We start from the raw sequence: 18,329 nt of genomic DNA, 5'->3' as shown, positions 1-18,329 counted from the left end.
GGCATAATAAAATTTTATTGTTGCCAAAAGTTGGCTACCACTTTTTCCATGGCACCCAGGCAGTAGTTTTCCCCACCCCATTCCCGCTCACCCGTAATTGTTTGTGCCCACCCGCGGGAAAAGTGGGTTGCTGGGGGGAGGTGGCCTAAACGCCCACATAGTTCGAAATTAGCGTGATGTGTGGGCGGACTCTTCTACCGCACGCGCAACAATGTCGCTTCGTCATCATGGCGGTTCTTTGATTTCGATTCGCCAGTTACTTTTGGCTGGCAATTTAACGGCATACTTTTGGGCTGGGAATCGCCTTCGAACTTCGAACGTCTTAGATCTGTATAGTAGATGAGCTACCTCCCAGCCATGAAACGAGTTCTTCACTCGCATATGTATGACACCACACTCCTACTTTCAAGTGCACTTTATTTTGAAGCCTTACAGTACTGAAACTAATAGCATACTTTGAGGCCCCCCATGGACCCAACTACCGGCATTCCAAGAGCGCCCGACACTAGGCAACCACCTGTGAGATTAGGCTATCCTCAGCGGATCCGGTTGCGAGAGCTTTGGATGTTCTTCAGCTGCTTTTCCACTTCCCGCAAATACTTCTCCGGTAGGCAATTGTCGCGCATAGCCGCGATCTTGGCGCTGATCACCTGCTGGATGTTGACGTCCCGCTGCTTCTCCTGGTCAAGCCACTTCTGCACCCTTCCGGCTTCCAGCTCGGCCAGACGGCGACGCTCCGCCTGTTTGTCTGTCATTTGTTGGCGCAAGTCCTGCCGGTACGCTTGTCGCTGAGCGTCCCGCTGGCGATCCATGACCTTCTGCTTCTCCTCCTCCTCACGCATGCGATCCATGACCTTGGCGAACTCCTCCCCGGCGTGGGCGATTTCCAGAGCCAGGCGGTGCTTCATCTCCTGGGCCTGCTGCGCCCGTGCCTCAAGTAGGTCCCGCTCTGCCTCCCGCCGCGCTATGGCTGCTTCCTTCTCCCGCTGGCGATACTCGCGCTCCACGCGGTCGCGCTCCTTTAGATACTTCAGCTCGTCGTTTGTCTGGCGCGTCTCCATGGCTTCGGCAGCTACCGTGAAGATGCGCTGCTGGCGGCGCTCGAATTCCTTTTTGGCCAGACGTTTCATTTCCTTTAGCTGGCGCTCCTTCTCCTGCTTATCGCGCATGTAGGCGGTTACCCGCAGGTCAGCCAATCGCTCCTGTTCGCTAAGCATCGTCTTAAAGACGTTGGACATGTCCCGGATGCGCTGGAGCTCTTCCCGGAACCTTTGCTTGCGCAGTTGGGCAAAGGCCCGTTGCTGCTCCTCCTGGCTGCGCAGGAGCTCTGTGGCGCGACGAATATCCTTGGCCTCGTCAGCCACCCGCTTGGCTTCCAAGTAGCGCACGTTCTCGCGCTCTGAGAGCTGCTGCCGGATCTCCTGGGCATAGCGGATCCGCTTCTCCACCTCCAGTTGCTCGCGCTCATCCTCTTCAGTCAGCGCTTTCTGGGCCCGTTCGTTGACCATACGTGCCAGTCGCTCATCGTCCTCGCGCAGCGCCTTGGATAGGAGGTGCTTCTCATGGATCTGCGCTTCCCGCACAGCCTTGCATTTTGCGTCGAGAATCATGCGGTTGATCTGCTTCACCTCCTGTTCCTGTTCTTGACGGGCAAGAAAGGCGCGGCTGAGCACCGACTGCTTTTCCTCGAGGATCTCGCTGAGCAGGGTGGTTCTGCTTTCGGACGCGCCCACTCCCTTGGCTTCATCGATGGCCTTGAAACGTTGTCGCGTCTCCTCAACCATCTGCAGCTGCTTGCGGTGCTCCTCCTCTTGCTGATCAATCCTCTGCAGCTTCTCGCTCACGGTTTCTAGTTTTCCCTGATCCTTGAGACGGCGAAGCTCCCCGGCACGGAGCACCACCTGTTTTGCGCCCTGATTGCGCTTTCGATCGCGTTCATTGCGCTTTAGTTGCTTCTGGTCATAAGCCGCCGACTGGTCGCACAGTGGTCTTCTGAAGGACCCGAAAGATGTGGTGGTTGGGCGGAAGCCCCCTGCAGGCGGACGATAGGCTGCCGTTTGGGCTCGTGCCCTGGCTCTCAGCTCATTGCACTTTTGTTGCACCTGAGATTCTGCACTGATGAATCGCACATTGGAGGCGGAAAAGCAGGGCATCCTTTTAAAAGTAAGCGTTTAAAACCGTGCCTGGAGAGTATATCCTGGATCAGGATTTAAGCTTCAATGAGTGATACTAAGGGGGAAACTGACTTCAATTCGCGTTGCTGGGACAACTTGTTTGGGTAGCAAGCGGTGGTAACCTTGGTGGCCACCAAGTACATATGCAACCCCCTATAACGTGCGAAACTATCTATAAAACACTCTGTTGACTCTGTAGGTGGAGTTCAGTGCCAAGATAGCTGGGTATAGGCATCCGACCGCTCAGAATTGAAATACGCTTTCCGGAAGCTTTTCTCTTGATTTGTTCTGACGGCCACAGCGCACCCAACCACTCTTATCTTCCCTGCCCACTGGGCGAGCATTTAAACAGTCCCCATCCTCGTCCTCGTCCTAGGTCCCGGACATCAAAAATGCAACCAAGCATAAATTTCGGGGCTCTGCGGCAGCCCCCGATGATTTATGCGCCTTGTCCAAGGACAAACATGCTTAGTCCCACCCAAATCGGTCCCTTCCTGAACAGTCCAGTACAACCCAGTCCATCCCGCTCCAATGATGTGTGCGAATGTGTGAAAGAAGTCAGCAATTATGCGGCATAGAAAAGCAATAAGCCAACAAAATTCACACATTTTGGTCGGAGCCCAGAACTGGACATTTGAGATACCGGGGGAACTCTCCGGCCCGCACCCAACTGTCCAAATCTCCGTGGCGGCATCTCCATCCATTCATCCATCCATCCTGACCGCCCACTGGCCAGTGCGTTGGAAAGTCTAAGCTGGCAAAAGTTTACGGCCACACATACAAATTAACTTGACCAAAGCAACAGACAGAGCCGAGAACCACGCCCACATTGTCAAACACACACACACGGACATTAGGAGTAAGGGGCGTGGAAAGAGGATGGCTGAGGGAACGTGGAGGACTAGGGCTAGTTTCTGGGAGCATTGAAATTCGAGACCGAAACGAGTTCCACCCATTTCAGCTGACTTTAATAAAAAGTTTTCTTTTTTCCCTGTTGCACACACAAAAACTTTCTCCTATATGGAATGCCTTCGCATTTCCCTTGGCCTCCGCCTCAATCTGGGCCTTCTAGTTGGATGCATTGAGGCGTTAAAGTCAACTTAAGCTGGCTGGGGCCGGATTGCCTCTCGGGGGAAAATGCGTTGCCAACCAGTCCGCAAATGTAAATTGACATTTTCGAGTGCACGATTGAGCAAATGAACGTTTTTTTCCCCCACCGACTCCAGTGTCCTGGGTAATGGCAGTCAAGTCGTTGGATTAGCACCGTGAGCCTCCCAAGAAGACGGATCGGGGAGCCCGAGATGTGGCCATGGAGAGGTCATGCATGGGCTGCTTGATTATATGCAAAAGCATTATTAGCCGGACCACGAAGCGAGTGGAGAAAGGACAGCTGGAGGACATCATTAGCATTCCTAAGTCCGAGCTCAGGCTATAATTTATGCGCTTAAGTTGTGTTCCGGTTAAGTTTAGTCCGCCCTTCCAGCACGCCTCCTTCGTTAATTAAACCCGATGTAAGTCGGGTTGTGGCCAGGGATTAGGTATTAGATTATGTATTAGAGAGCCGTAGCCTCTCTCTCTTTTTCTACTTCGTTCTCTATTTCTCTCTAATATCCTTTTATCTCTGTCCTTGCAGGTGAGTCTCGGCATGCGGTCCCAGAATGTAACTTATAAGTATTATGAAGGGTAAGCAGGCCTCGGTTCTTTGATCACACCCAAACTGCAGGAAAGACAAATGTTGCTTCTTGGGAAAATCTGGCAAAATCGTCTCGCATCCGGGCGGAGACGGAAACTGAAATTGACAGCGCTCAGACTTGAGCACAAAACTTTCCCTGCTCCAACATGCACTTTCCAGCGTCATGTTGGCGCAGACATGGCGAGGAGGATGGAGGTGGGCTGGAGAAGGACCCAAAGGCCCCATTATAAAGGCTTGAGGCCTTCAAATGCCTTTTGGCATATGATTCATTTGTGGTCCGTCGGGGAAACTTTTCCAGCAGACGCACATACATCCTCTCGCCAGTGTTGACTTATTTGCATAATTTACGGGGGAATGGGTAAGCTACTAGCCAGAGCCATTCCTGGTCCTCCGCTCGACTCCCAAGTGCAGTTTATAGAAATGGTAGCCTGACAGACAATCGATTTCCGGTTGCATTTTCATAAACATGCTCGAGAGAGATTTTTTCGAACTTTGCATGAAATATCGATCGACTGACAGCTTTCAGGTTCAGAGCAACGCCCTCCACTCGGCCGGCAGCCCAAAGCAATTCCTTACATTTCCTGTCTTCGTCTGGGGTTGAGTAGAACTAACTACTCCACATTTATATCAAAGTATACAGATGATAGAGTCCCTCACATGCACGGCTCCACCTCGGGTTTTTATTCGGTGCGGTTGGAATTTTTATTTATTTGACAACATATTTCGTAGCCGCGCCGTTAAACTTATGCTTTGGTCAATTTTTTACCACAAATCCCGACCATTTGCATCTTTTCGCACATTTTCATTGCAAATTAATTCAGGCCTTTCCATATGTTTTACGAGCAACCTTTTCGCCGCTTCTGCGTCTGGGTTGATTTATGTGTGGCATATTTCTGGGCCAGAACTCGAGCTTACCCAAATCCGCTGATTGATTGATCCAAATGATGCACAGATCTCTGCGCTGCATACGCTTATTTACTTCGCCAGTCGCCCCACAATCGCAATCAGATCGAATCGAAAGTCCCTGAATTGGGCCAATTATTTTGCCCCCTTGTGTCAAAGCCGCCGGGGAGGAGACGACTAATTAAAATGTCCAAGTACCGCTCAGAAGAAAAATGATTTGACTTGATTCGAACGATTCGCTCTTTATTTACTATCAATCAAGCACTCTGACCCAGATACGAGTATTCCGGCATGGAAATCTATTGGGAGTTGCGTGGGAGGTAGGCCAGGTCGACTGGAGATGAGTTCAATTTCCCATGATGGATGAGGTCCCGGCTGCAAGCGAAGTGGCAGCTTAAAATCCCCAACTTGCTCCATAATTCACCGGGGATTGCCCTTCAGCAATTGCATCGCCAGCTTCGCCGCACAAAAATTCATTGGAATAAAATTTTAATCACTTCGAAAACCGAACTGGTTACTTTGGCGCTCTCCAGGGAAGACTCGCTTCTCGCACGGGCAGCCAAAAATATAATTTATATTAAATCCAGCACACAAACAAGTCATTAAGCATATTTGGTTGGTCCAGTTGGCCCAGGCGCGGGTTGGGAAGGCCCAAAACCAAGGGCACTGACATTGGACCGCATGAAAAAATGAAATTTATGAAGACTGCAAGAAAGAGTTACGGTCGGGCACGGAATCCACGAATGCCAGATGTCCACGTCCATGTCCATGTTCAAGTCCCGGTGTCTTATTTATGTGAGCGTTGATAAGATGTCAGGTTCTTCTGTACGCCGTGAGTCACTTGGTCCACATCCACCTCATCGATGCGCAATTTGTCGTTAATACCCGCGGTCCGTAATAGACTCAATACATCGCCTATACGGAATGGATAATTGGCTCGATTTGAATTCACTGCAAAGGCTGTCAGATGAATCAACTGCGAGTTCGCAGAATTCAATTGAAACTATTTGGATTCATATGCAAACGGCATAGACCGACCGCCCAGAGAAACCACATGCGTACGTGCGGTGCTCCGCCGAAGTCCGGAGATCTCCACACAGACTATACATATATGGCATGGGTATATGGTATGTAGATGCCAATTCAGATCCCCAACTTGACGTTGGCGCCGCCCATGGCCCAAGCTCCCAGCTCGGAGCCGCCGACGACGACGACATTGCGATTACGTGACCTTTTAATCAATTTTTGTATGCCGCATTCACAAATCGGCAGATGATGAAGGGTGGAGTTGGAGGAAGGCGGGATCAGAACGCTTCCATGTAAACAAAGTGAGACTTACAAGTGAACAAATCATGGCAGGGCGGGGGGCGAAAATGTTTATGCAAATTCACAAATGTTTTAATTGATTAACGAGCAGTGAAGTGTGCCGGGGAATCGTCTTTCTTTCTCGTTGTGTTTTCACCGCTGTCATTGCATATTCCATGGGAATATAAAAAGCTGTTCATTTGCTAAAAGTAAAATTATTAGGCTGCCAATCGAACAGCGGATACTGGAATTAAGTATTTTAAAACTAAACCCTTTTATTGAATAACGACATATACATAGAAGGGAATGTTCCCAAATCAAGCTTAAAAGCTTGTATGCATAAGCATATGTTTTAATACAATACAAGTAATAATCATAACAATATTAACATTCACCCTGTCAGTAAAACCAAATTAACCAGAGATGAAGCTGTATTTCCATTCTGCATTTTTCATTATATTTAAAAAAACACTATTTCTAAATACTCTGCATGTCATTTAATTAAAACTGAGACACTAACCCGCAAATAATCGTGTAAATTACGATTAGTCTGGATCGATAATAATAATACTGAATTAAGGTAAAAGTATGGTAAATCTCAAAAAAATCTATAAACATGGATGTATAGATGATGGATATTTCGCTGTTTAAAATAGTATAAAATTGGCTTAAGTATGGGAAGGCTTCGCCTCCTCCTGGAAACCTAATCATTACAGGGGTAATACGATATCCCTCCTTCCCATCGTTCCCGCCTGAAGCTCGGCTGTGGTCACTGCACTTTACTGTCCAGCCCGGCGGCCCCATTAAACCAAAACTCAAACTTGACCGCCAGAGCCGACAACGGCAAGCGACTGGCAGACAACACACTTTCGCAATGGGGAAGGCACCAGCCAGTCGTCGTCGGTGGAGCACAGAGCCCCAAGTTGGAAAACCAATAAACAAAAACAGATATGGAGGAAGGGCCAGGAAACGCACCCAAGGACTCCAAGGGCCGTTGGGAAATAAATTACATATAAAATAACTGCAATACATGTAAATAAAGGAGGCCAGCCGAGGGGCTACACCGCAGGCACCCCACCTCGGAATCCTGAGGATCCTGGGGCCGCGCAGTCTTGGGTGCTCAACTGCGGACTGCTCCCTGGACTGCCGTCCTGGCGGTGTCTGGCCGACGTCAGCGTCTCATCAACTGGCAGCCGAGTAAAAAGTCAGCTCGGAAACAGTCAGCAGCCAGCAGACGGCAGTCAGGCATTGTCCTGCGAGAGTGTGTGCTTGTGACGACCAAAGGACTTCCATGCTTGCCACATGGCTGCTGTCCGGGGTAGCGACATTTTGACGGCCCCTCAAGGCTAGGGGAGTGAAGCTGAGAGCAGGGAACGTGGGGCAGGGAGCAGGGAGCTAGACCCGAGGCCAGAAGTATCACTTGTCAGATTAATTTACGTGTTTGTCCTGCCGTCGCAGAGGAAAGAGCCACCCAGGACCTCACAGCGCAGACCCCTTTGCACTGCGTGCGTCCTGACAAAGAAATCAGCTGCTCCTGCTGCTGCTTCTGGTGGTATTGCCACCGCTTCTGTGGTGTTGCACATGCAAAAAACCGGAGCTGAGGCATGTCGCCGTCGCATTTGCTTGGAGTGGTGGCCCCTCAGACCGCACTCCGATCCAACCGCTCCTTCCAAGCAGGCCAGGCAAATGTTGTGTCCTTTAATATGCTGGGAATTTAAATGGACAAGCCAGGCCCCTGCCTTTTGCGAAGTATGCCCAGGTCGTATATAAATGCAGGGTACTTTAAAATTACCAGAGAACTTTCGAGCTGGTCAGCCACTCCCACTCGGAGTCGCCTTACCAAGGACTCGAATCCTGCCTCGTACTGCCTTGTTATTTGTCACATTTTAATTTGCAGCCCATAGGTTGGCAAAGTAAAAACGATCTGGAGATGGGAAAGTCGAAAAAATTGCTTAAAAATAAAGTAATTTCTTACAAATAAATTTTAAAAAGAAAAATTGTAAGTTATGTTTTGGATCTGTGGAGCAATAAACCCTAAATGTTTTTCAAATATTATTTTAGGAGTAGCTTTTAATGTAATTCCTAATACACTTAAGTGCCCCTTAATGAACACATTAACTGACTTTTTCTTTAATGTGCCGCCTTTGAGCCCACTGTCCTGATGCGTTGCTACTGCTCTCATTCCCTCTGATGCAAGTTTTAATTTATGCAAATTGTTGCTATTTGTTGTCCTTGTTGCTGTTATTTTTACACATGTGTTCGTTGCCCGCCTCTCCCCAAGCTCCTTCCTTCCCCAATTCAGCTCCCATCCGCTTCAGTTCGTATGTTAATGTTTGCGTTAGACGAATTTAAATTTCTGCCACATCCCCATCAGGAGATCCCTCTTCGCACTCCGGCTGCAACTCCGGCACACACAATCAAATGCAGCCTCCTCTCTCTGTGCGCTTCGATGCCATCGATAAGGATAATGGAAAATTTATTAGTTTAATTGAATTTCTAAGGCGGAAGTTTTACGTTTACGTAATGATATCGCCCTCGTCCTTTCACATCCTTTCGCATGCCAGGACATGGGCTCCTTGTTGTCGATGGTGGCTGCGGTGGCTTGTACATTTTGTCTCCATCTCCCCCACAAAGGGCGTGTGTGCCTTCCTTTTAGTTTGGGGTTTCGTTTGGTCCGATAATTTATTAATGAATGCATTTGCCTACCACTTTTTAGTCCGCAGCCAGACGACAATTGAACTTCCACACAGTAGAAAAACAGACTTTCAAACAGTACTTTATTTTCAAAAGATCAAAAAAATTATACGAATGATAAATGATTAGATTCGGGTTGCATGGCTGAAAAAAATGCAGCTAATAATGGCTTGATGGTCACAGATGCAGAACCAATTACTTTTTTAATCATAGGAAATATATATAGATAGGAAAAGATATTTCCTTTTTCATTTGACTTAAAGGCATTCCAAGCGTACTGACGGTAAATATGTAAAAAATTTATTTTTTATGTTGAACTCGATCTTCTTAAAGCTCTATTATGGTATACCAATGCAAACTATTTATGCTTAACTTGTTTAAACATAATCCTATGTAAATTTTTTTTGGTAGAGTTTTCTTGTTAACAAATAATTCCAACTAGCCTAACTAGATTTTATGCGCTTCGATGTACACTTGTTCTTATCGGGCGTCGAGCCCATGTATACTTCGCCTACTTCCGCTGGAATCCTCATTTCCGGTCCCCTAAAACGAGGCTAGACAAATTTGCCCTCCTCAGGCCAGCGGCTTCATCGAATTTTTAAAGGCATCAGGTTAATCAGTGGAAACAAGAACGGCAACAGAAGCGAGTAGCTACCGAATGGGGTTGGTGCTTGGTGGGGTGTGGCAGCTAGTCCAAGGCGAAGTGCCCCAATATGGGCTTGCTGATGGACGGATAGCAGCCCCAACACAACAGTTGGCAGGAACGGCTTCCAAAGCCACCCGAGCAGAGCTGACTGAGTGACCTGAAGCGCGGAAAAAGGTGGGCAAAGGACAACTACAGGGGGCATGGTACCTGGTATCTGGCCAAGTGGCAACCCTTCGCCGCCATCAAGTGGTCAAAAGTGGCGTCCGGGCGCAAATGGCAAAAGCCAAAATGATGAAAGTGCTGCACACCCCATGCCCCCACGCACCGCCCACCACCCTTTATGTTGTCGTCGAAGTGGAGCGCACATCAAAGGTGCAAAAGGCGCTGCAGGGCTTTGGATTGGCACTCGAGGGGGCTGGGGTGGCCGAGTGGGTGGTTGGGCGGTGGGTAGTGTGAGGCTCATGGTGCGCCACTTTGCATAAATGACGGGGGCCGACTGGTGGGTGGAGGGTGGGGAAGTGAAAATAATAAACAAGGAATACGCATGAGATGGGGTCCGCAGCAGGATCGATGGACGTGGCTCCTTTCGTGACCTTTGGGTGCCTTTTAATGTGGTTTGCCAGGCAGACACCCCTGCAATTTGCAATTAATCAGCCAACAGGCAAACACGGGTTCTGTTCCTGCTGCATTAACTCCGACCAAGTCCAAGGCGGAAAAAGCCGCAGACAGGCAGACAGACATACAAACGGCCAAACAGAGTTGCAGTTGCATACTTTCTGGAGAGGCGCATTGATAGCTACGCAGTTGCAGCAAGCCCATAAATTAAGTCCATCTGAAGGCTCGACTGCGAAAGGGTTAATTTCGTAAAATATTTTAATAGCAACCCCATCACGAGGACAGGGTGAGATCGTTAATTTATTTTGCATTTGCCCGCTCTAAACATAATATCCACACAGGAGTCAATATGACCAGCATACTGCATTAGAGCCACCGGAACAGTGAATAAAATCAAGGCTGGGGGATCCAAAGCTTAAAGCTGATATTTAAAAGAGAAACGTAAAATTAAGTTTTAGCTAAATATAAATTCCAGACTCGGCGTTCGAAAGCACAGAAATATAATTCAAAAGAAATAATAAATGACAATTTTATGGAGTGGGCCGTCTGCCAGAAGACTTCTCCCCGAGGCCGTCTCAGTAGGTGTTGTCTACTTTTGGAACTGGGGACACCACCCCAAATACACTGCCCGCCTGCCATCCTGCCAGCCAGAGTAGATGTGGAGCTGGGGAACTGAGGAGCCGGCTCGAGCACATGTGTGGAATCTTGTTGCCAAAAGGCAAGCCGAGAAAATAAGTCATTAAAATGCGGATTACCAAAAGCGTAGAAGTGGATTTTGCATGTTATTTGCGCGACGCGGCGCAGACTTTAGACATTGTTAGGTTGGTATTCGGTGGGTCCCGTCACTGGAGCTGGCTGGAGCTCGCTGGAGCTCACTGGATCTCACCCAGCTGACTGACAGAGGCCCAGAGGCGGGCGCAGGAACGACGAATGGGACCGCTAAGCCCTCTGTCTCTGGATCTCCATCTGCCCCCCGCTCTGACAGCTGGGCGGGATGGAGATTGAGCTGAAAATGGAGTTGGATGTGGATGGAGATGGCGTTTTAGCTAAAGCACGGTTGAGTAGAACACAAGTAGATTGGATTGACGCGGTCCGGGAAGACGGAGTATTTATTAATGATCCTTTTTGAGATTTTGCGTGGCAAGACAACATAACTCATTTTGAACGTAAAAGCAGTCAAGTCAGAAATATATAGATCTCCATTTATACTATATGTTCATATGTAGCGAAAGTGGTCTGTAAGACCGAAGAGTTCTTTGTGATCTATTCACAACAACTTCTATGTACCTGGCTTATTATTGCGTCATTTATGCATCTCATAATTCCCCCAAACAACCGACACTGCGAACCCTCGTTACACAGATTGGAGCCAGTTCCTCAGCCAGCAATCCGAAAAGTGCCTTTAAATGCCAATTAATTTTGGACCGCTGCGAACTGTCAAAGTCGAGAGTTTTTGGTTAGGACTGCGAGAAATTCCGAGAATACTCAAGACACACTTCCCGGCTTCTCTCAGTGGCCTTATTTTATGTGGATTATTTTGGCTGTGGCTTCGTGTTCTTCGATTTTAATTTTAATATCAGAAACGTAAAAATCATAAAAAGATACACCGCCTAAGCCCACGCAGCGTCGGTCAGCGGATTTGTCAGGGGTTTTGTTTACGATCTTTTAAGCCTGGTTTATGACGCCGCCGCTCCGATCGATTCATCCGCAGAATTCTGTTATTTTATTTGCCTCGAAATTAGCAATTAATTTTGCGCCAAGACAGGGGACCGAGACAAAGATGAAAGTGGGCGTGGCTGATGTGGGTATACGTAGCTCCGAACCTCTGACTCAGCAGTCCGGTGTGAGCGATCCGAGTGGGAACGCTGAAGAATAAGTTTGATTTCGGCCTTTATGGCATGTGAATGGGAAAATAATGTGAGTACCGGGTGCAGGTGCATTCCTACGGCCAGTAGATAGGTCAAGATCTTTAAAGTTGAGAAGATTTGTAAGGTGCCTTCACTTCACAAATGAGAAGATATCTTGCGCGTAAATCCGAATACGACAGCTAATTTTTCATGGCATCAAGAGAGCTGCCTGCCGTCCAGGGCCCCATTTCATCCGTGGATTCTGCCCCAGGCTTTCAGCACGAGGCCTAATCCCCATTTAACATGCATATGCGAATGCGAATGTGTCGCGCCTTAAAGACGCCATAAATTTTCATTTTCAATAAAAATAACGAGGAAGTGTATAATTTTTCTCGCCCCACCAGCTTGCCTTTTGGTTTTGCTGCCAGTGCAAGTGCGTAGAAAAAAGCGACGGTTGGAGGAGGGCCGTGAAATGCGTTCAATAAATTTTGCAGTCAAATCCGGCACAGAGTCCAGGAGGCCAGGGGAGCACTCTGGGCACCGAGCATCGCAGGATCCGACGACAGTTATTCGCACATTGTTTTTTGCCAGCGTTTTGCGATTTAATGCGAATACATTTCCACATAAGCGATTTTTCACGTAAATCAAAAGCCGGCTCGATGATGTGGCTCCGGTCGGAGTTTGAGTTCACGCCGGGATCGGAGTTGGGGCAGGAATTGCAAGAGCAATTGGGGTTGCTCCTCCCCTTCGACATGTGTCGCATGTGGCTTTTCTCCGGCCTCACGCCACTCCACCCCACATGCAGCTTTAAGATTAATTCATTCGCTTTTTGCTCGAGTGCAAATTACGAAATTACTTCATTTCCTTTTGGCATTTCTCAACTTCTGCTGAATTCCACGCTGTCGCTGCTGCATCCAGTCGCCACTCATCCTGCCCTTCGGCATAGAAAGACGCTTTGTTTTTCACGTGAATTTAAATTTATAAATATTTAAGTATTATGATAGACGAGCCGGGACAGCTGCTAGTACCGCCTCCGTCTGCAATTTGTTGGTTGGGCAAACAGAAACGAGTACTACTAGTAGAACCAGGCCCAGACCTAGAGCCCGTCCCAATCCCGGTTCCAGAACCACAGGCATAGCTATAGTCACATCGGGCCAAGCTTGGCCAGACAACCGACTCTCGTCGTCGGCCTCGGCCTCGCCATGATAAAAATGAATCTTTGATGTCATTTGGGTTTTGTATGGAAATTTGTTTTAATGAAAAAAGGGCACAGCAACTACAGTCTGTGTGCTGCTTTTGTTAATGAAATTTGTTCGAGGAGAGCACGGGCGGGACTGGAGAGCCCTTTATTTGCCAAAAATATTAAATGCTTTAATAAAACATGAGTTTGCCGTAGGGAGGAAATTGTTTGCGGTCTGGCTTTTCTCGCATTTACCTCCCCAATGGTATCTACTATCTGCAGAGGTGACCGAAAGATGTCCTGAAATAATTGCTTAATTAAATGTTCAAAGCCCGGCCTGTTAACTACTCTAGCCCACTCTTTCCACACCAGAACTGCCATCCAATTAGCGTCAAAATAATGCTCCGTACCTGCTATCGAAGCCCTCGCTCCGATAGATGCCACTGGGAATGGGGATTCGCCTAATAGGCGCATCAATCAGTTAGCTGTACTCATAAAACACCAGAGCCCAAGTGGAAATAAAACATATAGGCACATGGGGGGGAGTTGTGGGCGGGCGGAGAAGTAGCTACGGCATTCGTGATGCACATGCACATTTACATCTTTCGCTGCGTTTCATTTCTTTTGAAGTGGCAGCCGCTGGCCACAACCACACTGCATATTTGTGCAGTACGTCTGTGGATCTACAAGTTACAGATAAAAAGCGAACAGAGAACACTCTCCATCCATCCGCCCTGCTCGGATCCACTGGCGGACTAGACCCGCTCTTAATTGTTAAGACAAATCATACGCTAATGGCCATAAAGCGAAGTGAGCACCGCGCATCCGAGAGATACGCGAACTCACAACGTGTGCGCCGTAAAAACCAAACTCTGCCGTTCCCTGCCGTATCCCCTTGCCACTTCGCTCTGCGAGGCACACATTAAAAATTAAATAAACAATTTGCTGCAGTTTCATTGGAAAATGTGTGATTAAATGCGGTTCGTTTCGAGAAGTTTGCCCCTGCTTTTATGGCCATCCATCCCTCCTGAACTTGTACTTTGTCTCGGTACTTTTTCTGCTTGTTTTCCCAGATGAAATAGTGTATTAGAGATGCATTTTCGGTTCGGTTTCGGGCCATCAATTTTATGGCAAACGGATATGTTATGTGTTCCCAGTAAGTGGGTTGGAATGAGGAGGCCGGGGAAGATGCTGCCCCCCACCCACTTAGCACCGCCACTTATCTCCGGCACGAGAAATTCCCAAGAAATTTTCAAAACACTAGTTTTCAATGAGTACCCGTCCACAATTTAGGCAAATCATCTTGTCAATCCCGCCACTAATTGGCTCGGCGAATGCTCGCTGGGAAATCGTAGCTGCAGGATACGATTCTTCGATCTAGGAACCTGGCCAAATCAAAGTTAATATAAGTGCCAATTGCCAGTCCCCCTTCTGTGATCCACGCAATCGAGCCTGTCAATCAGCTGCAGCCCGAAACCCGAGTGTAACCCGTTTTATATCTCTCTTTTCACAAGTCGTAACTCTCGGAAATTTGTTTCCGCTTTTGGTCCTGAAAGTGGTAGGGAATTCCGCCCGCTCCCCCGGTGCGTTACCAATTTTAAAGTTGGCATTCCCGGCCCAGGCCGCCCTTTGCAGCAATTACCAAGCCACACAACATTCGTTCAAAGGCAGAATAAAAACGACTTAAAAATAGACAAGGAACATCAGGGCATATGTGCCGAAGGGGAGCCCATGGAAGAAGGGGTCCAGAAATTGTCGAATGCTGCAGCCGCCTGCTCCCCTCGCCTCCTCCTCTAACGCTTTCGAATTGCTCTTGGCTGGCTGGCTGGCTTCAATTTCGAGACAATCGCAAATTGACAATCAAAGTCTTCAAAGACAGTGAAAACTGCTGCGGCGAACAACAGCCGAAAAGCATCTGAAAAGAGCCAACACGGCATCTTTCCTCGATGTGCACGTGTGTGCGGGTATCCGTGTGTGCCTGTCTGCGTCGCAAAAGCATTTGATTTAAATTGAGTTTGCGAAAATTTCGTTGATTTGATTGAAGCAACTAAACTTGCACCAAGCGGAACCAACTATGGCCCAACAACGAAACAAACCAGCGGGCGGGGCAGTGGAGCATTCCGGGCTTATTTGAGGGTACGTGCAGTTTTGTTCTGGCTCAAGGAGTTGCAACTTCTGGCTGGGATTTCTTATTGTGCAGGAGTGCATTGTTCTACAATACCAGGTATTTTCTGGAAAAGTTCTGGATTCATCCGTGGTTCCTTCATTGAGAGATAATAAGCGATTTAGGTGCAATTAATGGTTTTCCCTATATTGTGAAGGAAAAGATCGTAATATCCGTCTAGTTTCCCATCTTTGTCTTCCAAGTAACAAATAAATTATAGGAATGGCGTGCTTAATGGCGTCGATCGTACATGCTTAGTACTTCTGAAGTATTTAAATATTAAGTCAATATTAATAACACAATATATGATATGAGGCAACTTGTGTACCAGGCACAACTTTCACCTGTTGACAACTTCAGAAAGAAAACTGTCTTTTTGCACATGCCAACATCCACAGGAAAGGAGTTCGATCCTATAATGGCCCAGTCATTAGGGAGCGCTAGCCACTTTAGTCTAATCTCTAATGGGCTGGCAACTCATAAACATTTTCACTCTACGGCGATGTCGATGCTTATCTGGTGCTTTCCCCAGTTTTACCAATTTCAGGCCGCAGGCTGAATGGATACGAGCTCCAACTAGTGCCAACTGGAGCTGGTTGAGAGTTGTCAGTACAGCGATTTTGTCGCCTCCATGAGCGGGCCGCGTCACATCATCATTATCATCGTTTTATTGTCGTCCGGATTCAAGGGGAAGGAGCTGGGATGCAGCTCGTGGGCAATCTGGCACCCACATGCTCCACCTATCCACCGAACTAAACGAGCCGGCGAGTGGCTCATTAAGTCGTAAAACCGCTTTAATCGCCGCCGTCTCCATCTCACATTCACCTCCATCCGCAGTTTTCTTCTTGAGCTGTGAGGTCCAGGAATCACTTGCGAATCCATAAGGAGTTAATAAAAAACACAAAATCTCGACATTCTCCGACAACGACTGAACTCGTAAAAATAATGAAATTTATATTCCAAACTTCAACTTCGCTGCTTTGGTTTTCATATTTAAAGGCCATGGAGACATTTCATTGCTCATTGAATGAGGAGACCGCATCCACAACTTGCCTGTGTGTAATATGAAATGTCTCATTATCATTTGTCGGTTTGGTTATTTTTGGATTTCCAAGGGGGGAGCTGGACAGGATAAGCCAGGCCCCACAAAAGCGAGAGTTGTGCGCAGTCAAATCGAATCGGTGTTGAACATACTTTCAGCCATTTAATAGCCATCGACTGTCGTTGTTAACATAAACTTGAACTTGTAGACAAGCGAACAAAAACATATACAGCAGAAATCCATTTAAACATTCAATGGCAGGAGAGGGTCCGAGTCGCAGTGCGATGTATAATGTGGGGAACGCTGATGCGGAGCTCCAGTGACCTGGGTTTCATGGGTTCCCCAGCCCCAGGACAAAACCTTTCAGTTTCAGTTTTTATTTCTGTCGTCGCCTTCTGCCCGCTTCATATAAATTATTGCGACACGAGTTCATTTCGACTGGCACGCCCCGAAGGCAGGAGATCCCCCTCCTTCCGCCACCAGCAGGTTCCACCAGCGGAATCCATGGACTCCGGACCGCTTTGCATGTCCCCAAGGTGCGTTTTTCGCTGCCTTTCCTTTCGCGGGTGACATGTCCTTTGTCTTTGCTTTTTGTTGGCATTGTCTGTGCGCAGAGTCTAGACTTTTGGCATCCAAGTCAAGGACTTTGCCAAAAATGTAATTTTTATTGTGTTCCGCGCATTTCTGGGATCCATTGAAAATTTCCGCGTATCGGAGTGCCGAAGCCATTGGCAGTAGCAAGCCTTGAGGAATTCGAGGCTGTGGCTGCGATCAGCGCCAGTCCAGGAAAGTTCAATGCATTCCATTACGTTTCGCGGCCTGAGCCTTCAGCCATGCATCATTTCCGCGGACGGTACTCCCCAGCTCGCCCATCTAATCGCTACCTAGGGAGACACACATGTCCATGTTTTGGTCTGGGTACCGTCGGGCAGCCAAGCAATCAACCGGCGACCCCAGAAGAACTCACTCCCAGCACTGCCCACACTCGCCAGTCGGTCTCAAAGATGCGGTTTTGGCAAGTGCAGCCAGTCCCGGAGATGGCTGATGTCTGCTGGATCTTCAGGGGCATGGAGGAGGATGGAGGTGCAACCTGGCCGAACAATAAAGATCTCATCAAGTGCAACATGCATCGTGCGTTTGGAACTCTTCTCAGCGCTTCGCCTTGCCGGGTTATTTGTGTTGTCCTTTTGGCTTTATCTGCGGCCTTTAATTTATTAATATTCTCATGCACTTCCCACTCGGTTTCGCTGGGTCTCCATCGCTCCGCGATCTCAGCGCTCTCTGGCCGCATACATTTTTCAATTTGCGATCTTTGAACCGCAGACAATGAATTCTTTATAGCTTAACCCTGTCTAGAGGTACAGCCACTGGCCCCCCGACTCATCGGGGCACAATCTTGCACTTTTCGCCGAAGGTGAATGGGCAAGACAATCATGGCCGAGTGCCTCTGGCGGCATTTGGGCTTGCAAATTCTCCAGTGGGATTCCTCTGCATGTGCTAAGAGTGTTTCCTGTTGATCATAACGGAGCTGGATGTTATGAGGCCCTTTGAGGAGGAGTATCCTATGCGCACTGTGTCACTGACGACCCACTTTAATGTTTATTGAAATTGAATCTGATAATAGACGGGGTAACCGACGAGCACGAACTGGCAATGAATTCCTTCCTTCCGTCGAGCTAATTGAAAATGCCCAAAATGATAATGAACTTTTTGGCCGGCTTAGTCAGACACTTTCAATACAAACACGAAAAACTAATGTTGTTCCAACACGAACGCAACAGAACTGCCAAAAACGAGCCCGAAAAAATCAAGATATTCCCATAGCATTGAGCAGCGACGGTCAAAGCGATCACGATGCTGCAGTTTTAAATTTATTGATCATGATTATTGGAACGCCGCACAAGTCGTGGAAAGCAAAATGAAAATAGCCCCACTTCCCTCCCAAGGCGACCCGAGGGCACACCGGTAGGAAAGGATAAGGGCAACCTGTTTGCCCCTTTCGTCGTGGCTTCGACCTGGAAGTTGCGCAAGAATGGGTAAAATCAACAAATGGAATAGCTTGATTT

General features: G+C 48.0%; 3 protein-coding genes across 3 annotated transcripts in view; all 3 read right to left on the bottom strand.

Moving 5' to 3' along the window:
* The window catches only part of LOC6616561, an 85,898-nt gene that overhangs the window by 44,992 nt on the left and 22,577 nt on the right, over nucleotides 1–18,329 (bottom strand). The window lies entirely within an intron of this gene.
* Nucleotides 1–18,329, bottom strand: part of LOC6616559 (putative phosphatidate phosphatase) — a 57,077-nt gene that overhangs the window by 16,175 nt on the left and 22,573 nt on the right. The gene's annotated exons all lie outside the window — the stretch shown is intronic.
* Nucleotides 537–2,194, bottom strand: LOC6616555 (cilia- and flagella-associated protein 45). The gene has a single exon (XM_002040878.2). It carries the CDS (start codon nucleotides 2,151–2,153, stop codon nucleotides 537–539), a length of 1,617 nt encoding a protein of 538 aa, XP_002040914.1. The 5' UTR covers nucleotides 2,154–2,194.

The sequence above is a fragment of the Drosophila sechellia genome, chromosome 3L (assembly GCF_004382195.2).
Source record: "Drosophila sechellia strain sech25 chromosome 3L, ASM438219v1, whole genome shotgun sequence".
Taxonomy (NCBI): domain Eukaryota; kingdom Metazoa; phylum Arthropoda; class Insecta; order Diptera; family Drosophilidae; genus Drosophila; species Drosophila sechellia.
The sequence above is the reverse complement of the archived record's forward strand: the minus strand, read 5'-3'. Positions and strand labels throughout refer to the sequence as shown.